Consider the following 27,853-nt stretch of genomic DNA (forward strand, 5'->3'; position numbering starts at 1 on the left):
CTAACATACTAGTGTGAGAGTCCAGTCCATAGTGGATCTAGCATAATAGTGTGAGAGTCCAGTCCATTGTGGATCTAACATAATATTGTGAGAGTCCAGTCCATAGTGGATCTAACATAATAGTGTGAGAGTCCAGTCCATAGTAGATCTAGAATAATATTGTGAGAGTCCAATCCATAGTGGATCTAGCATAATAGTGAGAGTCCAGTCCATAGTGGATCTAACATAATATTGTGAGAGTCCAGTCCATAGTGGATCTAGCATAATAGTGAGAGTCCAGTCCATAGTGGATCTAGCATAATAGTGAGAGTCCAGTCCATAGTGGATCTAGCACAATAGTGAGAGTCCAGTCCATAGTGGATCTAACATAATAGTGTGAGAGTCCAGTCCAGAGTGGATCTAACATAATTGTGTGAGAGTCCAGTCCATAGTGGATCTAACATAATAGTGTGAGAGTCCAGTTCATAGTGGATCTAACATATAGTGAGAGTCCAGTCCATAGTGGATCTAACATAATAGTGTGAGTCCAGTCCATAGTGGATCTAACATAATAGTGTGAGAGTCCAGTCCATAGTGGATCTAACATAATAGTGAGAGTCCAGTCCATAGTGGATCTAGCATAATAGTGTGAGAGTCCAGTCCATAGTGGATCTAACATAATAGTGTGAGAGTCCAGTCCATAGTAGATCTAGAATAATATTGTGAGAGTCCAATCCATAGTGGATCTAGCATAATAGTGAGAGTCCAGTCCATAGTGGATCTAACATAATATTGTGAGAGTCCAGTCCATAGTGGATCTAGCATAATAGTGAGAGTCCAGTCCATAGTGGATCTAGCATAATAGTGAGAGTCCAGTCCATAGTGGATCTAGCACAATAGTGAGAGTCCAGTCCATAGTGGATCTAACATAATAGTGTGAGAGTCCAGTCCAGAGTGGATCTAACATAATTGTGTGAGAGTCCAGTCCATAGTGGATCTAACATAATAGTGTGAGAGTCCAGTTCATAGTGGATCTAACATATAGTGAGAGTCCAGTCCATAGTGGATCTAACATAATAGTGTGAGTCCAGTCCATAGTGGATCTAACATAATAGTGTGAGAGTCCAGTCCATAGTGGATCTAACATAATAGTGAGAGTCCAGTCCATAGTGGATCTAACATAATAGTGTGAGTCCAGTCCATAGTGGATCTAACATAATAGTGTGAGAGTCCAGTCCATAGTGGATCTAACATAATAGTGTGAGAGTCCAGTCCATAGTGGATCTAACATAATAGTGTGAGAGTCCAGTCCATAGTGGATCTAACATAATAGTGTGAGAGTCCAGTCCATAGTGGATCTAACATAATAGTGTGAGAGTCCAGTCCATAGTGGATTTAGCATAATAGTGTGAGAGTCCAGTCCATTGTGGATCTAACATAATATTGTGAGAGTCCAGTCCATAGTGGATCTAACATAATAGTGTGAGAGTCCAGTCCATAGTAGATCTTCTAGAATAATATTGTGAGAGTCCAATCCATAGTGGATCTAGCATAATAGTGAGAGTCCAGTCCATAGTGGATCTAACATAATATTGTGAGAGTCCAGTCCATAGTGGATCTAGCATAATAGTGAGAGTCCAGTCCATAGTGGATCTAACATAATAGTGAGAGTCCAGTCCATAGTGGATCTAGCACAATAGTGAGAGTCCAGTCCATAGTGGATCTAACATAATAGTGTGAGAGTCCAGTCCAGAGTGGATCTAACATAATTGTGTGAGAGTCCAGTCCATAGTGGATCTAACATAATAGTGAGAGTCCAGTCCATAGTGGATCTAACATAATAGTGTGAGAGTCCAGTCCATAGTGGATCTAACATAATAGCGAGAGTCCAGTCCATAGTGGATCTAACATAATAGTGAGAGTCCAGTCCATAGTGGATCCAACATAATAGTGTGAGAGTCCAGTCCATAGTGGATCTAACATAATAGTGTGAGAGTCCAGTCCATATTGGATCTAACATAATAGTGTGAGAGTCCAGTCCATAGTGGATTTAACATAATAGTGTGAGAGTCCAGTCCATAGTGGATCTAACATAATAGTGTGAGAGTCCAGTCCATAGTGGATCTAACATAATAGTGTGAGAGTCCAGTCCATAGTGGATCTAGCATAATATTGTGAGAGTCCAGTCCATAGTGGATCTAACATAATAGTGTGAGAGTCCAGTCCATAGTGGATCTAACATAATAGTGTGAGAGTCCAGTCCATAGTGGATCTAACATAATAGTGTGAGAGTCCAGTCCATAGTGGATCTAACATAATAGTGTGAGAGTCCAGTCCATAGTGGATTTAACATAATAGTGTGAGAGTCCAGTCCATAGTGGATCTAACATAATAGTGTGAGAGTCCAGTCCATAGTGGATCTAACATAATAGTGTGAGAGTCCAGTCCATAGTGGATCTAACATAATAGTGTGAGAGTCCAGTCCATAGTGGATCTAACATAATAGTGTGAGAGTCCAGTCCATAGTAGATCTAGAATAATATTGTGAGAGTCCAGTCCATAGTGGATCTAGCATAATATTGTGAGAGTCCAGTCCATAGTGGATCTAGCATAATTGTGAGAGTCCAGTCCATAGTGGATCTAACATACTAGTGTGAGAGTCCAGTCCATAGTGGATCTAGCATAATAGTGTGAGAGTCCAGTCCATTGTGGATCTAACATAATATTGTGAGAGTCCAGTCCATAGTGGATCTAACATAATAGTGTGAGAGTCCAGTCCATAGTAGATCTAGAATAATATTGTGAGAGTCCAATCCATAGTGGATCTAGCATAATAGTGAGAGTCCAGTCCATAGTGGATCTAACATAATATTGTGAGAGTCCAGTCCATAGTGGATCTAGCATAATAGTGAGAGTCCAGTCCATAGTGGATCTAGCATAATAGTGAGAGTCCAGTCCATAGTGGATCTAGCACAATAGTGAGAGTCCAGTCCATAGTGGATCTAACATAATAGTGTGAGAGTCCAGTCCAGAGTGGATCTAACATAATTGTGTGAGAGTCCAGTCCATAGTGGATCTAACATAATAGTGTGAGAGTCCAGTTCATAGTGGATCTAACATATAGTGAGAGTCCAGTCCATAGTGGATCTAACATAATAGTGTGAGTCCAGTCCATAGTGGATCTAACATAATAGTGTGAGAGTCCAGTCCATAGTGGATCTAACATAATAGTGAGAGTCCAGTCCATAGTGGATCTAACATAATAGTGTGAGTCCAGTCCATAGTGGATCTAACATAATAGTGTGAGAGTCCAGTCCATAGTGGATCTAACATAATAGTGTGAGAGTCCAGTCCATAGTGGATCTAACATAATAGTGTGAGAGTCCAGTCCATAGTGGATCTAACATAATAGTGTGAGAGTCCAGTCCATAGTGGATCTAACATAATAGTGTGAGAGTCCAGTCCATAGTGGATTTAGCATAATAGTGTGAGAGTCCAGTCCATTGTGGATCTAACATAATATTGTGAGAGTCCAGTCCATAGTGGATCTAACATAATAGTGTGAGAGTCCAGTCCATAGTAGATCTTCTAGAATAATATTGTGAGAGTCCAATCCATAGTGGATCTAGCATAATAGTGAGAGTCCAGTCCATAGTGGATCTAACATAATATTGTGAGAGTCCAGTCCATAGTGGATCTAGCATAATAGTGAGAGTCCAGTCCATAGTGGATCTAACATAATAGTGAGAGTCCAGTCCATAGTGGATCTAGCACAATAGTGAGAGTCCAGTCCATAGTGGATCTAACATAATAGTGTGAGAGTCCAGTCCAGAGTGGATCTAACATAATTGTGTGAGAGTCCAGTCCATAGTGGATCTAACATAATAGTGAGAGTCCAGTCCATAGTGGATCTAACATAATAGTGTGAGAGTCCAGTCCATAGTGGATCTAACATAATAGCGAGAGTCCAGTCCATAGTGGATCTAACATAATAGTGAGAGTCCAGTCCATAGTGGATCCAACATAATAGTGTGAGAGTCCAGTCCATAGTGGATCTAACATAATAGTGTGAGAGTCCAGTCCATATTGGATCTAACATAATAGTGTGAGAGTCCAGTCCATAGTGGATTTAACATAATAGTGTGAGAGTCCAGTCCATAGTGGATCTAACATAATAGTGTGAGAGTCCAGTCCATAGTGGATCTAACATAATAGTGTGAGAGTCCAGTCCATAGTGGATCTAGCATAATATTGTGAGAGTCCAGTCCATAGTGGATCTAACATAATAGTGTGAGAGTCCAGTCCATAGTGGATCTAACATAATAGTGTGAGAGTCCAGTCCATAGTGGATCTAACATAATAGTGTGAGAGTCCAGTCCATAGTGGATCTAACATAATAGTGTGAGAGTCCAGTCCATAGTGGATTTAACATAATAGTGTGAGAGTCCAGTCCATAGTGGATCTAACATAATAGTGTGAGAGTCCAGTCCATAGTGGATCTAACATAATAGTGTGAGAGTCCAGTCCATAGTGGATCTAACATAATAGTGTGAGAGTCCAGTCCATAGTGGATCTAACATAATAGTGTGAGAGTCCAGTCCATAGTAGATCTAGAATAATATTGTGAGAGTCCAGTCCATAGTGGATCTAGCATAATATTGTGAGAGTCCAGTCCATAGTGGATCTAGCATAATTGTGAGAGTCCAGTCCATAGTGGATCTAACATACTAGTGTGAGAGTCCAGTCCATAGTGGATCTAGCATAATAGTGTGAGAGTCCAGTCCATTGTGGATCTAACATAATATTGTGAGAGTCCAGTCCATAGTGGATCTAACATAATAGTGTGAGAGTCCAGTCCATAGTAGATCTAGAATAATATTGTGAGAGTCCAATCCATAGTGGATCTAGCATAATAGTGAGAGTCCAGTCCATAGTGGATCTAACATAATATTGTGAGAGTCCAGTCCATAGTGGATCTAGCATAATAGTGAGAGTCCAGTCCATAGTGGATCTAGCATAATAGTGAGAGTCCAGTCCATAGTGGATCTAGCACAATAGTGAGAGTCCAGTCCATAGTGGATCTAACATAATAGTGTGAGAGTCCAGTCCAGAGTGGATCTAACATAATTGTGTGAGAGTCCAGTCCATAGTGGATCTAACATAATAGTGTGAGAGTCCAGTTCATAGTGGATCTAACATACAGTGAGAGTCCAGTCCATAGTGGATCTAACATAATAGTGTGAGTCCAGTCCATAGTGGATCTAACATAATAGTGTGAGAGTCCAGTCCATAGTGGATCTAACATAATAGTGAGAGTCCAGTCCATAGTGGATCCAACATAATAGTGTGAGTCCAGTCCATAGTGGATCTAACATAATAGTGTGAGAGTCCAGTCCATAGTGGATCTAACATAATAGTGTGAGAGTCCAGTCCATAGTGGATCTAACATAATAGTGTGAGAGTCCAGTCCATAGTGGATCTAACATAATAGTGTGAGAGTCCAGTCCATAGTGGATCTAACATAATAGTGTGAGAGTCCAGTCCATAGTGGATTTAGCATAATAGTGTGAGAGTCCAGTCCATTGTGGATCTAACATAATATTGTGAGAGTCGAGTCCATAGTGGATCTAACATAATAGTGTGAGAGTCCAGTCCATAGTAGATCTTCTAGAATAATATTGTGAGAGTCCAATCCATAGTGGATCTAGCATAATAGTGAGAGTCCAGTCCATAGTGGATCTAACATAATATTGTGAGAGTCCAGTCCATAGTGGATCTAGCATAATAGTGAGAGTCCAGTCCATAGTGGATCTAACATAATAGTGAGAGTCCAGTCCATAGTGGATCTAGCACAATAGTGAGAGTCCAGTCCATAGTGGATCTAACATAATAGTGTGAGAGTCCAGTCCAGAGTGGATCTAACATAATAGTGTGAGAGTCCAGTCCATAGTGGATCTAACATAATAGTGAGAGTCCAGTCCATAGTGGATCTAACATAATAGTGAGAGTCCAGTCCATAGTGGATCCAACATAATAGTGTGAGAGTCCAGTCCATAGTGGATCTAACATAATAGTGTGAGAGTCCAGTCCATATTGGATCTAACATAATAGTGTGAGAGTCCAGTCCATAGTGGATTTAACATAATAGTGTGAGAGTCCAGTCCATAGTGGATCTAACATAATAGTGTGAGAGTCCAGTCCATAGTGGATCTAACATAATAGTGTGAGAGTCCAGTCCATAGTGGATCTAGCATAATATTGTGAGAGTCCAGTCCATAGTGGATCTAACATAATAGTGTGAGAGTCCAGTCCATAGTGGATCTAACATAATAGTGTGAGAGTCCAGTCCATAGTGGATCTAACATAATAGTGTGAGAGTCCAGTCCATAGTGGATCTAACATAATAGTGTGAGAGTCCAGTCCATAGTGGATTTAACATAATAGTGTGAGAGTCCAGTCCATAGTGGATCTAGCACAATAGTGAGAGTCCAGTCCATAGTGGATCTAACATAATAGTGTGAGAGTCCAGTCCATAGTGGATCTAGCATAATAGTGAGAGTCCAGTCCATAGTGGATCTAACATACTAGTGTGAGAGTCCAGTCCATAGTGGATCTAGCATAATAGTGTGAGAGTCCAGTCCATAGTGGATCTAACATAATAGTGTGAGAGTCCAGTCCATAGTAGATCTAGAATAATATTGTGAGAGTCCAGTCCATAGTGGATCTAGCATAATAGTGAGAGTCCAGTCCATAGTGGATTCAGCATAATATTGTGAGAGTCCAGTCCATAGTGGATCTAGCATAATAGTGAGAGTCCAGTCCATAGTGGATCTAACATACTAGTGTGAGAGTCCAGTCCATAGTGGATCTAGCATAATAGTGTGAGAGTCCAGTCCATAGTGGATCTAACATAATATTTTGAGAGTCCAGTCCATAGTGGATCTAACATAATAGTGTGAGAGTCCAGTCCATAGTAGATCTAGAATAATATTGTGAGAGTCCAATCCATAGTGGATCTAGCATAATAGTGAGAGTCCAGTCCATAGTGGATCTAGCATAATATTGTGAGAGTCCAGTCCATAGTGGATCCAGCATAATAGTGTGAGAGTCCAGTCCATAGTGGATCTAACATAATATTTTGAGAGTCCAGTCCATAGTGGATCTAACATAATAGTGTGAGAGTCCAGTCCATAGTAGATCTAGAATAATATTGTGAGAGTCCAATCCATAGTGGATCTAGCATAATAGTGAGAGTCCAGTCCATAGTGGATCTAGCATAATTTTGTGAGAGTCCAGTCCATAGTGGATCCAGCATAATAGTGTGAGAGTCCAGTCCATAGTGGATCTAACATAATATTTTGAGAGTCCAGTCCATAGTGGATCTAACATAATAGTGTGAGAGTCCAGTCCATAGTAGATCTAGAATAATATTGTGAGAGTCCAGTCCATAGTGGATCTAACATAATAGTGAGAGTCCAGTCCATAGTGGATCTAACATAATATTGTGAGAGTCCAGTCCATAGTGGATCTAACATAATAGTGTGAAAGTCCAGTCCATAGTAGATCTAGAATAATATTGTGAGAGTCCAATCCATAGTGGATCTAGCATAATAGTGAGAGTCCAGTCCATAGTGGATCTAGCATAATATTGTGAGAGTCCAGTCCACAGTGGATCTAGCATAATAGTGAGAGTCCAGTCCATAGTGCAGGGGTCACCAACCTTTTTGAAACCAAGGGCTACTTCTTGGGTACTGATTAATGCGAAGGGCTACCAGTTAGATACACACTTAAATAAATTGCCGGAAGTAGCCAATTTGCTCAATTTACCTTTAACTCTGTTATTATTAATAATTAATGATATTTATCTTTGTGGAAACACTGATCATCTTAATGATTTCTCACAATAAATATATATAGAAACAGATAAATATCATTATGCAACACTTTATTTTTATATTTTCTCTAAGTGCACATTTTTCAAATTGAACATTTTTAAATGATCACTTCTAAGACAGTCTTGTGAAATCACAATATCCCATTTTAACTAGCTAGCCACTAACATTTTTTAACAAATCATGAATTACTTTGCACCATGTTTGTACAAATAATAACTCATGTAAAATACAAAAGTAAACTCTCAAATTTTTAAATCATGTCACACTTTGAACTGGACACCAAATCTGTTATCTGTTTCTTTGTCAGTTAGTGGGAAGCCTGGCATTGCATGCTGTTAACTAGTGTGTTGTACTCTGGTGTGTAACTTGACACTGCAACTCTGAGTGAGTCTTGCAGATGTGCATCAGTGAGGCGTGTTCTGTGTTTGTTCTTGATGAAGTTCATGTCAGAAAAGGCTGATTCACAAAGATAAGATTTTTCCTCATTGTTTGCGGAACCTTCTTAATCTTTTGGACATATTTTCACAGCAATCTGGCCTTAAGCTTAATTATGATAAATGTAAAATGTTAAGGATCGTAAATCTAAAGGGAACGTCCTTTCGAATGGAATGCAAAGTGCCTGTTTTGTGGACAGATGGACCAGTTAACATACTTGGTGTTGTTGTCCCAGAACATCTGGAAGATCTAGGCTCAGTAAATTATGATAATCGACTAAGAAAGCTGGACAAAATTATGCAATTATGGAAAGGGAAATCCCTAACCTTGTATGGTAAAATGTCTATTGCCAACTCGTTAATTATTCCTCAATTTATTTATTAGTTTTTGTCATTACCAGCTCCATCACAAAACTTTTTTAAGATTTATGAGCGGAGGGTCTTCGATTTTGTCTGGAACGGCAAACCAGAAAAGATTAAAAGAAAGGTTTTGTACAAAGAGTATGAATATGGGGGCCTGAAACTTCTCAACCTTGAAGCTATGTGTCTGTCTTTAAAAGCATCAATTGTTCCAAAGATGTATTTAAACATTGAGTGGTACACAAATGTCCTGTTGGACAAAATACATGTACTGTATCAAAAGAAATTGTATCCTTTTTTACAAGTGATCCCCTCCCAGAGAGTCTGCTGGGAAACATGGCGGGGTTCATAAAGGAAACAATCCACTCATAGTGGTGTTTTCAATTTTATGTGCCAGAAAAAAGAGACGATATTTTGCAGCAGTTAATATGGATGAACTCTAATATTGTAATAGATGGAAAGCCTTTCTTTTGGAAAAATATGTTTGAAAGTGGAATCATTTTTGTCAATGATATTATCAATGAGAATGGTAAAATTATGAAGTATGATGAATTTAGAGCTATGTATGGTGATGCTTGCTCAAGCTTTTCATTTTATCAACTAACTGGAGTAATTGGGAAAAGATGGAAACAAATAATTAATTATGGAACTACTAAATTATTAGTTTGTAAACCTCTAATAAGAAATTCTAGTTGGCAAAAAGGAACTAAAATAAATAGAAAAATATATCATTTTTATTTAATAAAGAAATCTTTGAAGGCTGCCTCATACAACACAAATGGAAAATGGGAGGACTTTTTTGACTGCCCGTTGCCATGGGATGCCATATTCAAACTAATCTATAAAACCACTATCGATGTGCCAAATCGTTATTTTCAAATTAAAATTATTTATAACTTCTTACCCACAGGGAAAATGTTAAAATTATGGAATATGACAGAGTCAGATGATTGCCGATTTTGTTGTCAGGAGTCTGAATCCACCCTGCATTTGTTTTGGTATTGTCATATTGTGTCTTTGTTTTGGGTGGAAGTTGAAACAATGTGTTTAAGGATTGGTTTGTTTATGAAGCTTAATGTGGTTTCTGTTATTTTAGGAGAGTTCATTGACAATCATGATTTAGTCAATTTAATTATAGTACTCGGTAAAATGTTTATTTTTAAGGCCAAAAACAGATATTCACTTAGTATTACTTTCTTTAAAACATTTATTCAGTATTTTCTAATTTTAGAAAGTTACATGGTTGAAAACGATAATGATGCCAAAAAACATTAAAAAAAAGATGAGAAGTCCTCAAAGGCTTATTTTGAAAGTATAATTATGTTTATAGATTATATGATATCTGTTGTTGTGTTCCCTAATTTGAGTGACCTGGACATAATCTGGACTGTACATAAATGCTTATTTTGAAAATGTAATTTTGTTTATAAATTATATGCAATCTGTTGTTTTCCCTAATTTTTTTCTGTGTACATGAATGGAGGTGTGTGTTGCTGAGTCCGACTTGGACATTATCTGGACTGGACCTGGTTTTAAAAACCCTTTAAACAAATCTAATTTCATTGACAACCTGGTCTGTTGAAGAGAAGGCCCTTTTTTAAAAAATAAAATAAAATAAGATAAATAAATAAAAAACATTTTCTTGGAAAAAAAAGAAAGTAAAACAATATAAAAATAATTACATAAAAAATAGTAATTAATGAAAATGTTAGTGGACCAGCAGCCTATACAATTATGTGTGCTTCAGGGACTGTGTCCCTTGCAGATGTGTTGTCTATGTTGTGAGAACCAGAATATTGGTAGCAGAAAGAAATAACCCCTTTTGTGTGAGTGGGTGTGGACGAGTGTGCATGGGGGAGGTTGTTTGGGTTGATGCACTGATTGAAAGTGTATCTTGTGTTTTTTCTATGTAGATTTAATTTAAAAAAAAAAAAGTTTTTTTTTTTTTAAAATTGTTGTCCCTGCCATAGTGGATCTAACATACTAGTGTGAGAGTCCAGTCCATAGTGGATCTAATATAATATTGTGAGAGTCCAGTCCATAGTGGATCTAACATAATAGTGAGAGTCCAGTCCATAGTGGATCTAACATAATAGTGGGAGTCCAGTCCATAGTGGATCTAACATAATAGTGTGAGAGTCCAGTCCAGAGTGGATCTAACATAATAGTGTGAGAGTCCAGTCCATAGTGGATTTAACATAATAGTGTGAGAGTCCAGTCCATAGTGGATCTAGCGCAATAGTGTGAGAGTCCAGTCCATAGTGGATCTAGCATAATAGTGTGAGAGTCCAGTCCATAGTGGATCTAACATAATAGTGAGAGTCCAGTCCATAGTGGATCTAACATAATAGTGTGAGAGTCCAGTCCAGAGTGGATCTAACATAATAGTGAGAGTCCAGTCCATAGTGGATCTAGCATAATATTGTGAGAGTCCAGTCCATAGTGGGGCCAGCAGGAGATCATTTTGAGTGGAGGCAGATCAACTGGTCTAAAAGGGGGGTCTATTTAAAGGCTAGAGTATACAAATGAGTTTTAAGATGGGACTTTAATGCTTCTACTGAGGTAGCATCTCTAACTGTCACTGGTAGAACATTCCAGAGTACTGGAGCCCCAGTAGAAAACACTCTATAGCCCGCAGACTACGCTACTGTATTTGAACGTTGTCATTATGGTGTTTCTTGGAGAGCCAGGTTTTTCTGACCTGGTACTTGGTGATTAGGTCATCTCACAGCAGAGTGCTCCTGTCAGTGATGATCATGTTAACAGCAGACCATAGAGGATCTTTGACACTCACTTCCTGTCCCGTGTGCGTCTGACAGGAAGTAAGCCGCAGGCCACGTTTTCCAGGCCTCCGCTGCCTGAATGGTCCGAGGAGGACGTGCAGGCTTGGCTACGTGAGGAAAGCCTGGAAGATCTTCTCCAGGTCTTCCAGGCCAACAAGACGGGCGGGGCGCAGCTGAGCCGACTAAGCAAGGAGACGATGATGGAGATGGGAATCGGTGAGGAAGGGCAGAACATGAAAGCACGTTAATAATATGTTGGGATTTGCTCTTTGATGCCGAACATGCCGGCAAGACATAAGCCGCTTTCATCTAACACACACACGCACGCACGCACGCACACACACACACACACACACACACACACACACACACACACACACACACACACACACACACACACACACACACACACCATAATGACGTCAAATCACAAATCAGATTGACCTTTTTTTTTATGTTTATGTAATCCTGTGACAATATGATTGGCAGCCATAAGGTCGGCCCAGTTGTCTGTCAGAGCGGCCGGTCGTCATGGCAACCTCCAACCTCATCAGGCCCTGCATGCCTCAGTGAAGTGAACACAGCACACCTCAAAGAGTCATGGGGGGAAAAAATGTGCAGGCAGCTCAGGTTAAGTCGTGGTTTTGTTGGCGAATGACGACGTCGTGTGTGGGAGAACATGACGTCATCACAACACCCGCACATGGCATCTGTAAAGCTGAACACCACTTTGCACTTTAAAAAGCACTGCATAGCAAAATCTGCCAAACATTCCAACTACACTACATGGTCTGAGGGTTTAACTTTGGTAGATTTTGTATTCTAAAATCTAATTCCATCTGGCTTTATAAAATAAAAATCCATATTTACAAAACCCAAAACCAGTGAAGTTGTCACGTTGTGTAAATGGTAAATAAAAACAGAATACAATGATTTGCAAATCCTTTTCAACTTATATTCAATTGAATAGACTGCAAAGACAAGATATTTAACGTTCCAACTGGAAAACTTTGTTATTTTTGGCAAATATTAGCTCATTTGGAATTTGATCCCTGCAACGTGTTTCAAAAAAGCTGGCACAAGTGGCAAAAAAGACTGAGAAAGTTGAGGAATGCTCATCAAACACTTATTTGGAACATCCCACAGGTGAACAGGCTAATTGGGAGCAGGTGGGTGCCATGATTGGGTATAAAAGAAAGCTTCCATGAAATGCTCAGTCATTCACAAACAAGGATGGGGCGAGGGTCACCACTTTGTCAACAAATGCGTGAGAAAATTGTCCAACAGTTTAAGAACAACATTTCTCAACCAGCTATTGCAAGGAATTGAGGGATTTCATCATCTACGGTCCGTAATATCATCAAAAGGTTCAGAGAATCTGGAGAAATCACTGCACGTAAGCAGCTAAGCCTGTGACCTTCCATCCCTCAGGCTGTACTGCATCAAAAACCGACATCAGCGTGTAAAGGATATCACCACATGGGCTCAGGAACACTTCAGAAACCCACTGTCAGTAACTACAGTTGGTCGCTACATCTGTAAGTGCAAGTTAAAACTCTCCTATGCAAAGCCAAAGCCATTTATCAACAACACCCAGAAATGCAGCCGACTTCGCTGGGCCCGAGCTCATCTAAGATGGACTGATACAAAGTGGAAAAGTGTTCTGTGGTCTGACGAGTCCACATTTCAAATGGTTTTTGGAAACTGTGGACGTCGTGTCGTCCGGAATAAAGAGGAAAAGAACCATCCGGATTGTTATAGGCGCAAAGTTGAAAAGCCAGCATCTGTGATGGTATGGGGGTGTATTAGTGCCCAAGACATGGGTAATTTACACATCTGTGAAGGCACCATTAATGCTGAAAGGTACATACAGGTTTTGGAGCAACATATGTTGCCATCCAAGCAACGTTACCATGGACGCCCCTGCTTATTTCAGCAAGACAATGCCAAGCCACGTGTTACATCAACGTGGCTTCATAGTAAAAGAGTGCGGGTACTAGACTGGCCTGCCTGTAGTCCAGACCTGTCTCCCATTGAACATTTGTGGTGCATTATGAAGCCTAAAATACCACAACGGAGACCCCCGGACTGTTGAACAACTTAAGCTGTACATCAAGCAAGAATGGGAAATAATTCCACCTGAAAAGCTTCAAAAATGTGTCTCCTCAGTTCCCAAACGTTTACTTAGTGTTGTTAAAAGGAAAGGCCATGTAACACAGTGGTAAAAATGCCCCTGTGACAACTTTTTTGCTGCCATTAAATTCTAAGTTAATGATTATTTGCAAAAAAAAAAGTTTCTCAGTGTGAACATGAAATATCTTGTCTTTGCAGTCTATTCAATTGAATATAAGTTGAAAAGGATTTGCAGATCATTGTATTCTGTTTTTATTTACCATTTACACAACGTGACAACTTCACTGGTTTTGGGTTTGGTACAATGGTTTTTTGGTATTTTGCAGCAAGTTTCAGTATGAAAAGAATGAAGTCAAGAAGGTAATCTAAGTACAAAAAGAGTTCATTTAGTACAACTTTAAAAGATGTCGGCACTCACCTGTAACTGTTAGAAACATGCAGATGGATCACGGAGAGGACATTTTGCACTTAGCAGCCAGGACACTTGACTCGTATCGCCGTCTTCTTAGAGTCCGCCCGCCTCCGTGCTCGCCTCCTGGGGAGGGTGGAGGCCCTGAAGGTGGAGCAGAGCGCCCCCGACTGTCCCGAAGAGTTTGTGTGTCCCATCAGCAGAGAGCTGATGAAGGATCCTGTCATTGCTGCAGGTGACAACATCATGTCTGACTTGTGTGTGGTCCAACATCTAATAATATTAATAATAATAATCATAATAATCCACAGACGGGTTTTCCTATGAGCGAGAGTCCATGGAGAGCTGGTTGAGAGGAAAGAAAAGAAGCAGTCCCATGACTAACCTGCTCCTGAAGACCACCCTGCTCACACCCAACAGAGCACTGAAGATGGCCATAAGTCGATGGAAGCGTGCCCAACTCTGACACTCATCATATAAGAAATGATCATAGTGAAATAATATTTATTCAAGAAAATTGTCATGTGTACAGGGGAAGACTGCACAGACGTCGTTTAGCTCTAAATGTATTAATAAAAACTATATATAGACAAGGGAATGCAGTGTGACTAATCCAGAATATGTGTGGTGTGCGACTATGTGTGGAAAATGAACTGTAGTGCGTTACCAGTAGTGTTGAGCGAGAGGCGGAAGTCCAAAGAGGGGCAAGGCTGGCTCGGAGGTCAGTGAGCAGGCAGGAAGTCAGATCAATAGACAGGCGTCAAAGTCCGTGTCCAGGCGGGAGGTCGAGATCCGAAAGGGGCAGCCAGAGAACCAGAGGGGAACACGGGGAGACGAGACACACAGCTCGTAACGCGGGAACGGAGGAAAAGATGCTGGAAGACGACAAGGGGGACACGAGACCAATCAACACGGAAGGGGAGAAACACTGAGAGAGAGTATGCATATAGCTTGGAGAACTTCGGCTTACTGTACAGGAACAGGTAACTATGTTCTGGCCCAGGATAGGAGATTCCTCTGGCTTAAGAAGGCAGGTCCTCTCATTAGCGACAGATGCGTTGACTGCTGATGATTGGGGGGCGGCATGGCATAGTGGGTAGAGCGGCCGTGCCAGAAACCTGAGGGTTGCAGGTTCACTCCCCGCCTCTTGACATCCAAATCGCTGCCGTTGTGTCCTTGGGCAGGACACTTCACCCTTGCCCCCGATACCGCTCACAATGGTGAATGAATGAATGATAGGTGGTCGGAGGGGTCGTAGGCGCAAACTGGCAGCCTCGCTTCCATCAGTCTACCCGAGGGCAGCTGTGGCTATGAAAGTAGCTTACCACCACCAGGTGTGAATGAATGATGGGTTCCCACTTCTCTGTGAGCCCTTTGAGTATCTAATAATAGAAAAGTGCGATATAAAATCTAATCCACTATATTATTTTGTCATTATTATGATTGAACGCAGCCGCTTGCTGCAGCCGGAGTGGCACGCCCAGCCGTGACAAAAATGAGTGGAATAATACAAATATCACAAAATATTGATATATTAGGAGGATAAAGTTGTAATTTAATTTAATAAAAGGGACTTATTATTGGATTGAACCCTGATTGGCAACACTAAATTGGCCCTAGTGTGTGAATGTGAGTGTGAATGTTGTCTGTCTATCTGTGTTGGCCCTGCGATGAGGTGGCGACTTGTCCAGGGTGTACCCCGCCTTCCGCCCGGATGCAGCTGAGATAGGCTCCAGAGCCCCCCGCGACCCCGAAGGGAATAAGCGGTAGAAAAATGGATGGATTTATTATTATTGGGGGGGGGGGTTTGTACAATTCTTACAATAAAAAGGTCATGACAGTATTTGAAATATATATTTTTTGTGAAAAGTTATAATAAATGTACAACTTTATAATCGTACAGTTAGTAAACGTGTTTGTGATATAGAATTTTTTTGTCACTGGAAAAAAAAAAAGTCAGGGATTATTTTAGACTTTTGTTATAAATAAAAATGTTATTATTGCACAATTAGGGGATTTGTTGAAAAAAAAAAAAAAGACTACTGTTTTTGTAATTAGAACAGGTTATTGTAACGATCTGTCACTTCACTACTGTTTAGTTCTTATTTCCGGTCAGCGCTCTTTTTTAATTTCCACTTCCTGCATGTCTCCTCCGAGCGCTCGTTTCCCTCACCTGTGCCTGATTGGCAGAGGTGGGACCAAGTCATTGTTTTGCAAGTCACAAGTAAGTCTCAAGTCTTTGCCCTCAAGTCTCGAGTCAAGTCCCGAGTCAAGACAGGCAAGTCCCAAGTCAAGTCCAAAGTCAAGACTGGAAAGTCTCAAGTCAAGTCCCAAGTCCGGCATTTTAAGTTTCGAGTCCTTTCAAGTCTTTTTAACCACAGACTAATATATTTACACAGATTGTGTATGCTTTTAAAACGCTGTATTTATTTATTAAAACAAGTGCATTTAAAATTGCAGGGACTGTATATCCCTTGCAGACTGTATTGATATATATTGATATATAATGTAGGAACCAAAAATATTAATAACAGAAAGAAACAACCCCATTTGTGCGAATGAGTGTGAATGAGTGTAAATGGGGGACGGCGGTTTTTTGGGTTGGTGCACTAATTGTAAGTGTATCTTGTGTTTTTTATGTTGATTTAATTTTTAAAAAAAATAGTAATAATAATTTTTTGTATTTTTTTATTTCTTGTGCGGCCCGGTACCAATCGATCCACGGACCGGTACCGGACCGCGGCCCGGTGGTTGGGGACCACTGTGTTAAAGTATTTGGCAGAGGCTTTTATCCAAAGCAACATACATAAAAAATACATACAAAACAATCACTGTAAACATGATCATTTAAGGGAAGAATGTAATACAAAATATCAATACAAACTGTCAAGACAGAATAAACTCTCTGCTGCTGCAGCAACAGAGATACAGTCTATAGGTCCCTAAGATATATAGATATCTATACATTGTTTATGTAGAATATACGCATATTTATATAACCTAATCATATTGTTTCTTGAATTTAAAAATAGATGACCGTTTTTCCCGCATCTCTGGGATTATACTCCCAGTTTTGATCTCGGACGTCTGGTCATTTATAGCATATAAGAATATTTTATTACTGTTAAACAAACTATTAATAATAAAACACGCCAAAACATGTGTCCTTTATCATAGCTACACGTATGACAAAAAAGCGTGTGAAAATGAGTGGTATTCAGTGAGGTAAAATGAATTAAATGCGCTGACAGTTCATTGCTCCTGCCAAATGAATTGCACTGAGTGGAGCGGATCACCACTCCAAGATGGCGGCCCCGCGTCTCGGCTGCGCCAGTAGGCAGTAGCGCTCCATGCTGCGTACCCTTATAAGATGTCTATGGTTATAATGTTAGCAGTGAGTTTACAGCCTCACTGATTTAACAACACAGCAAATAAAAGTCACGTTACTTAGCCAATAAACGTTAGCTTACATTCAAAACTTACCCTTCTGTTTGCAACTTCAAATGTCGAACGAAGTTGAAAGTTGTTGCAATTCGTTTTTTGTTGACCAAGTCGTAGTTTTAATACCCGAACGAAACTATCTTTGACGTAATTTTTCCTCACTGGCGCGTTGTTTGAGAGCTATTCTTCGTTGGTTGTTCTGCAATTTGATTGGATGAATGCTGTGGGATGAAAACAATGTGGATCTAATTTGATTGGCTGTTGTACTGACAGACACACACGCTGAGAGAGCGCACACTCCCTGACAGACACACACACCGACACACGTACACTTTGGAAGATACGGAGCGCTCCCGAATAACTTTTTAATCGTTGGGTTTTGGGGAAAGTAGCAAGTCATGTCAAGTCAAAAGGCTCAAGTCCAAGTGAAGTCACAAGTCATTGATGTTAAAGTCCAAGTCGAGTTGCAAGTCTCTTTACATTTTGTCAAGTCGAGTCTAAAGTCATCAAATTCATGACTCGAGTCTGACTCGAGTCCAAGTCATGTGACTCGAGTCCACACCTCTGCTGATTGGCAGCCTGGCACACCTGCTTGCAGTTGCCAATCAGGCTGCTATTTCTGCCTGCCTGGCCTGTTCCTCAGGGCTGGAGGATTGTGACGACGTTTACAACCTTTACATGCATGACTGCTTCCTCCTATTTTGAGTTGAATAAAGACTTACCCGCACATCGTCTCCTGGTTCCTGCATCTACTGCGGCCATGCGAGTTCACAACAGAAAACAAAAAAAAAGTGTTCTTATTGGTTGGGGGAAAAAAATCAGATTTTATTTTGTAATACTAACATCTTATTCCTGTGTTTTCATGATCATAAAATTGTTTTATTTTCTGGAAAAAATATTAATTTATTTTTGTATTATTCTGACACCCGCCCCCTTTTTTTTTCTCATAATTTTGGCCTTGTAGGAAAAAAATACAACTTTTCCCCCCCAAAAAATACAGCTTTAGTCTTGTAATGTGACTTTTTTTCTTGTAGTTTCCTTTTTATTCTCTCTTGAAAAGAACAAGTATATCATTATATTGTGACTTTTGTGTAAAAACTCAATTTACATGTCATTCTTGGCCCTTGGTCCTCCAACCTCCTAGGACAAAGCTACGAACAATGGGAGACCGGGCTTTCTGCTCCGCCGCTCCCAGTCTGTGGAACGCTCTCCCTGACCACCTGAGGGCACCACAGACTGTGGATGCTTTTAAAAAAGGCCTAAAAGCCCTTCTTTTAAAAAAAGCCTTTTTTTTTTTTTAGATATGTGCATACTAGCTATAGCTATTTGGCTGTTCTAGTTGTTATTCTTATTTATTTCTTTATCTTTTTTTAATACACTGTAGCACTTTGAGATTGTTTACTCAATATAAAGTGCTTTTTACAAATAAAATCTATTATTATTGGTAAAGAACCCTACATTATTCATGAACATGAAAGGAAATCTCCCAGATTTACACGCAAAAAGTGCTTAATGTATTGAAGTATGACAACTTTTTATCAAAGTGTTTTTATCAAGAGAAGAAAGTCAAATATGAATTACCACACTGCTTTTATTTTTTTTGGTAAGAAGTCCAAAGTTGAGGCGTTTGTTGTCCCTCAGCGGGTCTTTTATTTCCCCGCCGCGGTTGCCATGGCAGCAGAAGTAGGTGACGGCACAACACTAAAAGCAGACATGTAATATGACAGTGGTGACTGGCACACTCCATATGAGACATGGTGTAAACTGCATGCACTCAACCCAATAAAATGTCTTAGTAGCTGTGCAAAAATAACTATATCAAATATATTGCTCTTACATTTAAGCCGTTGGTAAATAAATTAAAATCTAGACAGCAACAACAAGCAGATAAAGAGACGTTGATTCTTGTCATGTACAAACAAACATATTTAACAAATGTGCTTTTTACACTTTTTTAAACCGCGTTGTGCATTAGAGTCAAAAGTAGAAGAGGAGAAGGCAGAACAGCACGAGAATAAGCACTTCTACTTCCTCCCTCATAGCCAGCGTCAGTGCAGAGTGTCCATCTTGCTTCTACACGTTGGACTCGATAAAGGATCGCTTTGGCTTCATGGACGTGATGTGGATGGCGGGGTTGGCGCCCTGTTTGGACTTGGCGTCCATGAAGGCGTGCTGCTTGGACTCTTTGTAACAGTTGGCGGCTTGGCAGAAGGAGAACTCCTTGGCGTGCTGCGTGCCGTTTTGCACGCCGCTCGTGGCGGCCGCGGGCCTGTGCTGATCCTGGTAAGCGCTCGCCGCTTTCCCGTAGGGCGGCTCGCCATCGGCGCGGGCGAGCGGCTGCTGGAAGCGCGCGGTCTTGTCTATGACGCCCATAAAGGGTCTGGGCTTGTGCTCCTGCTGACCGTGTTTGCTGCTGTCTGACAGGCTGCTGCTGGACGCCAGGCTGCTGGTGGAGCTGGACACGCGCATGCTGCTGCCGGACTCAGGATGAGGACCGGGGCCCGGGAAGACCTCCAGAGAGGAGGCGGAGTGCGCCGACATGACCTTGGAGGAGAAGGAGGCCTCGCCGTGGGCCAGGCGCTTCCCATACGGTGCCTCCTCGCCGGGCAGCGGGCTGATGTCGATTCCCGGGCCGGGCGTCAGCATGTGTCGGCCGGGTAACGGGCTGGAGGGGGCGTACTGGGATTTGGCTCCACCCCCTGCCTGCGCCGAGCTTACGTGTTGGTTGGTCTTAACGATCTGGGCCTGCTTGGTGGTCTGCAGCACCAGGCCCTGAGGGGTCATGGGGTAGCGGTGAGGAGGAAGCCTGCCAGGGTTGTGATGGTCTTCGCACGCACGGCTGAAGGACCAGCACGCCTCCGCCACCGTCCGCTCGCCCTTGTCTTGGTCCGCCACGTCTCTTTGGCTCCACTCGGAAGCCTCGTCCTCCTGGTCCTCCTCGTGCTCCTGGTCAGAGTCCTGGCCCCCCGACGCTTGGCTGCAGGCGCCGGCGGCCGCCTCCAGGCTTCCTTTGGTCTGAGCGCGCTGCATCTGCTTGCACTCGTCCTCCACGCGGGCCAACAGGCGGCGGATCTCGCGGTTGTTGGGACACAACTTGGCCGCCTCGTGCAAGTCGGCCAGCGCCGCAGAAAACTGCCTGAGGACCAAAGACAGGAATCATCAATACCAGACTTGATCCTGGCCTCCTGACAGACACGTGTGTGTGTGCGCGTGTGTGTGTCACTTTAAGAACACACACACAGCTGCTCTGTGTGTGTGTTAGTATGTTGCAGCCCAATACATATTTTTTGGTTCTCACAATTCTACACACAATACCCCATCATAACAATGTGAAAAGGTTGATTTTTTATTTTTGCAAATGTATGAAAAAAAAAAAGAAGCAACTAAATGTACATAAATATTCAGACCCTTTGTTCAATACTTTGTTGATGCACCTTTGGCAGCAATTACAGTCAAACTATAGTCAACCATATAGTCAACTATAGTCAACTATATAGTCGACTATATAGTCAACTATATAGTCTACTACAGGGGTCACCAACCTTTTTGAAACCAAGGGCTACTTCTTGGGTACTGATTAATGCGAAGGGCTACCAGTTAGATACACACTTAAATAAATTGCAGGAAGTAGCCAATTTGCTCAATTTACCTTTAACTCTGTTATTATTAATAATTAATGATATTTATCTTTGTGGAAACACTGATCATCTTAATGATTTCTCACAATAAATATATATAGAAACAGATAAATATCAATATGCAACACTTTATTTTTATATTTTCTCTAAGTGCACATTTTTCAAATTGAACATTTTCAAATGATCACTTCTAAGACAGTCTTGTGAAATCACAATATCCCATTTTAACTAGCTAGCCACTAACATTTTTTAACAAATCATGAATTACTTTGCACCATGTTTGTACAAATAATAACTCATGTAAAATACAAAAGTAAACTCTCAAATTTTTAAATCATGTCACACTTTGAACTGGACACCAAATCTGTTATCTGTTTCTTTGTCAGTTAGTGGGAAGCCTGGCATTGCATGCTGTTAACTAGTGTGTTGTACTCTGGTGTGTAACTTGACACTGCAACTCTGAGTGAGTCTTGCAGATGTGCATCAGTGAGGCGTGTTCTGTGTTTGTTCTTGATGAAGTTCATGTCAGAAAAGGCTGATTCACAAAGATAAGATTTTTCCTCATTGTTTGCGGAACCTTCTTAATCTTTTGGACATATTTTCACAGCAATCTGGCCTTAAGCTTAATTATGATAAATGTAAAATGTTAAGGATCGGAAATCTAAAGGGAACGTCCTTTCGAATGGAATGCAAAGTGCCTGTTTTGTGGACAGATGGACCAGTTAACATACTTGGTGTTGTTGTCCCAGAACATCTGGAAGATCTAGGCTCAGTAAATTATGATAATCGACTAAGAAAGCTGGACAAAATTATGCAATTATGGAAAGGGAAATCCCTAACCTTGTATGGTAAAATGTCTATTGCCAACTCGTTACTTATTCCTCAATTTATTTATTTGTTTTTGTCATTACCAACTCCATCACAAAACTTTTTTAAGATTTATGAGCAGAGGGTCTTCGATTTTGTCTGGAACGGCAAACCAGAAAAGATTAAAAGAAAGGTTTTGTACAAAGAGTATGAATATGGGGGCCTGAAACTTCTCATCCTTGAAGCTATGTGTCTGTCTTTAAAAGCATCAATTGTTCCAAAGATGTATTTAAACATTGAGTGGTACACAAATGTCCTGTTGGACAAAAAACATGTACTGTATCAAAAGAAATTGTATCCTTTTTTACAAGTGATCCCCTTCCAGAGAGTCTGCTGGGAAACATGGCGGGGTTCATAAAGGAAACAATCCACTCATAGTGGTGTTTTCAATTTTATGTGCCAGAAAAAAGAGACGATATTTTGCAGCAGTCAATATGGATGAACTCTAATATTGTAATAGATGGAAAGCCTTTCTTTTGGAAAAATATGTTTGAAAGAGGAATCATTTAAAAAAAAATGTTTTTAATTTTTTTTTTTTTTTTTTAGAACAGGCCCGCGGGCAACTCATCTGGTCCTTACGTTCTAAAATTAAATTAAATCTACATAGAAAAAACACAAGATACACTTTCAATCAGTGCATCAACCCAAACAACCTCCCCCATGCACACTCATCCCTGAAGCACACATGATTGTATAGGCTGCTGGTCCACTAACATTTTCATTAATTACTATTTTTTATGTATTTATTTTTATATTGTTTTACTTTCTTTTTTATCCAAGAAAATGTTTTTTATTTATTTATCTTATTTTATTTTATTTTTAAAAAAAAGGGCCTTATCTTCAACAGACCAGGTTGTCAATGAAATTAGATTTGTTTAAAGGGTTTTTTAAACCAGGCCCAGTCCAGATAATGTCCAAGTCGGACTCAGCAACACACACCTTTAGGGAACACAACAGATTGCATATAATTTATAAACAAAATTACATTTTCAAAATAAGCATTTATGTACAGTCCAGATTATGTCCAGGTCACTCAAATTAGGGAACACAACAACAGATATCATATAATCTATAAACATAATTATACTTTCAAAATAAGCCTTTGAGGACTTCTCATCTTTTTTTTAATGTTTTTTGGCATCATTATCGTTTTCAACCATGTAACTTTCTAAAGTTAGAAAATACTGAATAAATGTTTTAAAGAAAGTAATACTAAGTGAATATCTGTTTTTGGCCTTAAAAATAAACATTTTACCGAGTACTATAATTAAATTGAGTAAATCATGATTGTCAATGAACTCTCCTAAAATAACAGAAACCACATTAAGCTTCATAAACAAACCAATCCTTAAACACATTTTTTCAACTTCCACCCAAAACAAAGACACAATATGACAATACCAAAACAAATGCAGGGTGGATTCAGACTCCTGACAACAAAATCGGCAATCATCTGACTCTGTCATATTCCATAATTTTAACATTTTCCCTGTGGGTAAGAAGTTATAAATAATTTTAATTTGAAAATAACGATTTTGCACATCGATAGTGGTTTTATAGATTAGTTTGAATATGGCATCCCATGGCAACGGGCAGTCAAAAAAGTCCTCCCATTTTCCATTTGTGTTGTATGAGGCAGCCTTCAAAGATTTCTTTATTAAATAAAAATGATATATTTTTCTATTTATTTTAGTTCCTTTTTGCCAACTAGAATTTCTTATTAGAGGTTTACAAACTAATAATTTAGTAGTTCCATAATTAATTATTTGTTTCCATCTTTTCCCAATGACTCCAGTTAGTTGATAAAATGAAAAGCTTGAGCAAGCATCACCATACATAGCTCTAAATTCATCATACTTCATAATTTTACCATTCTCATTGATAATATCATTGACAAAAATGATTCCTCTTTCAAACATATTTTTCCAAAAGAAAGGCTTTCCATCTATTACAATATTAGAGTTCATCCATATTGACTGCTGCAAAATATCGTCTCTTTTTTCTGGCACATAAAATTGAAAACACCACTATGAGTGGATTGTTTCCTTTATGAACCCCGCCATGTTTCCCAGCAGACTCTCTGGGAGGGGATCACTTGTAAAAAAGGATACAATTTCTTTTGATACAGTACATGTTTTTTGTCCAACAGGACATTTGTGTACCACTCAATGTTTAAATACATCTTTGGAACAATTGATGCTTTTAAAGACAGACACATAGCTTCAAGGATGAGAAGTTTCAGGCCCCCATATTCATACTCTTTGTACAAAACCTTTCTTTTAATCTTTTCTGGTTTGCCGTTCCAGACAAAATCGAAGACCCTCTGCTCATAAATCTTAAAAAAGTTTTGTGATGGAGCTGGTAATGACAAAAACAAATAAATAAATTGAGGAATAAGTAACGAGTTGGCAATAGACATTTTACCATACAAGGTTAGGGATTTCCCTTTCCATAATTGCATAATTTTGTCCAGCTTTCTTAGTCGATTATCATAATTTACTGAGCCTAGATCTTCCAGATGTTCTGGGACAATAACACCAAGTATGTTAACTGGTCCATCTGTCCACAGAACAGGCACTTTGCATTCCATTCGAAAGGACGTTCCCTTTAGATTTACGATCCTTAACATTTTACATTTATCATAATTAAGCTTAAGGCCAGATTGCTGTGAAAATATGTCCAAAAGATTAAGAAGGTTCCGCAAACAATGAGGAAAAATCTTATCTTTGTGAATCAGCCTTTTCTGACATGAACTTCATCAAGAACAAACACAGAACACGCCTCACTGATGCACATCTGCAAGACTCACTCAGAGTTGCAGTGTCAAGTTACACACCAGAGTACAACACACTAGTTAACAGCATGCAATGCCAGGCTTCCCACTAACTGACAAAGAAACAGATAACAGATTTGGTGTCCAGTTCAAAGTGTGACATGATTTAAAAATTTGAGAGTTTACTTTTGTATTTTACATGAGTTATTATTTGTACAAACATGGTGCAAAGTAATTCATGATTTGTTAAAAAATGTTAGTGGCTAGCTAGTTAAAATGGGATATTGTGATTTCACAAGACTGTCTTAGAAGTGATCATTTGAAAATGTTCAATTTGAAAAATGTGCACTTAGAGAAAATATAAAAATAAAGTGTTGCATATTGATATTATCTGTTTCTATATATATTTATTGTGAGAAATCATTAAGATGATCAGTGTTTCCACAAAGATAAATATAATTAATTATTAATAATAACAGAGTTAAAGGTAAATTGAGCAAATTGGCTACTTCCGGCAATTTATTTAAGTGTGTATCTAACTGGTAGCCCTTCGCATTAATCAGTACCCAGGAAGTAGCCCTTGGTTTCAAAAAGGTTGGTGACCCCTGGTCTACTATATAGTCAACTATATAGTCAACTATATAGTCAACTATATAGTCAACTATAGTCGACTATATAGTTGACTATATAGTCAACTATAGTCAACTATATAGTCAACTATAGTCAACTATATAGTCAACTATAGTCAACTATAGTCGACTATATAGTTGACTGTATAGTCAACTATATAGTCAACTATACAGTCAACTACAGTCAACTATACAGTCAACTATATAGTCAACTATAGTCAACTATAGTCAACTATACAGTCAACTATACAGTCAACTATATAGTCAACTATAGTCAACTATATAGTCAACTATAGTCAACTATATAGTCAACTATATAGTCAACTATAGTCAACTATATAGTCAACGATAGTAAACTATATAGTCAACTATATGGTCAACTATATAGTCAACTATAGTCAACTATATAGTCAACTATAGTTGACTATATATTCAACTATAGTCAACTATATATTCAACTATAGTCAACTATATAGTCAACTATACAGTCAACTATAGTCAACTATATAGTCAACTATATAGTCAACTGTAGTCAACTATATAGTCAACAATATAGTCAACTATATAGTCAACTGTAGTCAACTATATAGTCAACAATATAGTCAACTATTTAGCCAACTATATAGTCAACTATAGTCAACTATAGTCAACTATATAGTCAACTATAAAGTCAACTATAGTCAACTACATAGTCAACTATATAGTCAACTATAGTCAACTATATAGTCGACTATAGTTGACTATATAGTTGACTATAGTTGACTATAGTTGAATATATAGTCAACTATATAGTCGACTATATATTCGACTATAGTCAACTATATATTCAACTATAGTCAACTATATAGTCAACTATACAGTCAACTATAGTCAACTATATAGTCAACTGTAGTCAACTATATAGTCAACAATATAGTCAACTATATAGTCAACTGTAGTCAACTATATAGTCAACAATATAGTCAACTATAGTCAACTATATAGCCAACTATATAGTCAACTATAGTCAACTATATAGTCAACTATACAGTCAACTATACAGTCAACTATAGTCAACTATATAGTCAACTATAGTGAACTGTATAGTCAACTATACAGTCAACTATAGTCAACTATATAGTCAACTATATAGTCAACTGTAGTCAACTATATAGTCAACAATATAGTCAACTATATAGTCAACAATATAGTCAACTATATAGCCAACTATATAGTCAACAATATAGTCAACTATATAGCCAACTATATAGTCAACTATATAGTCAACTATAAAGTCAACTATATAGTCAACTATAAAGTCAACTATAGTCAACTATACAGTCAACTATAGTCAACTATACAGTCAACTATACAGTCAACTATATAGTCAACTATACAGTCAACTATATAGTCAACTATATAGTCAACTATACAGTCAACTATATAGTCAACTATAGTCAACTATATAGTCAACTATAGTTGACTATATAGTTCACTATAGTTGACTATAGTTGAATGTATAGTCAACTATATGGTCGACTATATAGTCGACTATATAGTCAACTATATATTCAACTATAGTCAACTATATATTCAACTATAGTCAACTATATAGTCAACTATACAGTCAATTAAAGTCAACTATATAGTCAACTATATAGTCAACTATATAGTCAACAATATAGTCAACAATATAGTCAACTATATAGTCAACTATAGTCAACTATATAGTCAACTATATGGTCGAGTACATAGTCGACTATATAGTCAACTATATATTCAACTATAGTCAACTATATATTCAACTATAGTCAACTTAATAGTCAACTATACAGTCAACTATAGTCAACTATATAGTCAACTATATAGTCAACTGTAGTCAACTATATAGTCAACAATACAGTCAACTATATAGTCAACAATATAGTCAACTATAGTCAACTATATAGCCAACTATATAGTCAACTATAGTCAACTATATAGCCAACTATATAGTCAACTATATAGTCAACTATATAGTCAACTATACAGTCAACTTTAGTCAACTATACAGTCAACTATATAGTCAACTATAGTCAACTATATAGTCAACTATAGTCAACTATAGAGTCAACTATAGTTGACTATATAGTCAACTATATAGTCGACTATATAGTCAACTATATATTCAACTATAGTCAACTATATATTCAACTATAGTCAACTATATAGTCAACTATACAGTCAACTATAGTCAACTATATAGTCAACTGTAGTCAACTATATAGTCAACAATATAGTCAACTATAGTCAACTATATAGCCAACTATATAGTCAACTATATATTCAACTATAGTCAACTATATAGTCAACTATAAAGTCAACTATAGTCAACTATATAGTCAACTATACAGTCAACTATACGGTCAACTATACAGTCAACTATATAGTCAACTATACAGTCAACTATATAGTCAACTATAGTCAACTATATAGTCAACTATAGTTGACTATATAGTTGACTATAGTTGACTATAGTTGAATATATAGTCAA

At 38.7% G+C, this 27,853-nt stretch overlaps 2 protein-coding genes across 3 annotated transcripts in view; one reads left to right on the forward strand and one right to left on the reverse strand.

The window, feature by feature from the left end:
* The window catches only part of LOC133664290 (WD repeat, SAM and U-box domain-containing protein 1-like), a 45,655-nt gene extending 30,812 nt beyond the window's left edge, over positions 1 to 14,843 (forward strand). Inside the window, exons 9-11 of the mRNA XM_062068800.1 lie at positions 11,492 to 11,667; positions 14,094 to 14,228; positions 14,305 to 14,843. Of these exons, the coding sequence (XP_061924784.1) occupies positions 11,492 to 11,667; positions 14,094 to 14,228; positions 14,305 to 14,459 (466 nt within the window). The 3' untranslated portion in view covers positions 14,460 to 14,843. The remainder of the gene's footprint in view (positions 1 to 11,491; positions 11,668 to 14,093; positions 14,229 to 14,304) is intronic.
* A 4,155-nt stretch (positions 14,844 to 18,998) lies between these two features.
* Positions 18,999 to 27,853, reverse strand: part of tanc1b (tetratricopeptide repeat, ankyrin repeat and coiled-coil containing 1b) — a 211,132-nt gene continuing 202,277 nt past the window's right edge. The window contains exon 27 of one of the 2 annotated variants that reach the window (XM_062069966.1): positions 18,999 to 20,570. In XM_062069966.1, coding sequence (XP_061925950.1) covers positions 19,508 to 20,570 — 1,063 coding nt within the window. In that variant the 3' untranslated portion in view covers positions 18,999 to 19,507. The remainder of the gene's footprint in view (positions 20,571 to 27,853) is intronic. The other variant, XM_062069967.1, reaches the window with a different exon arrangement.

This window comes from Entelurus aequoreus, linkage group LG14, assembly GCF_033978785.1.
Source record: "Entelurus aequoreus isolate RoL-2023_Sb linkage group LG14, RoL_Eaeq_v1.1, whole genome shotgun sequence".
NCBI lineage: Eukaryota > Metazoa > Chordata > Actinopteri > Syngnathiformes > Syngnathidae > Entelurus > Entelurus aequoreus.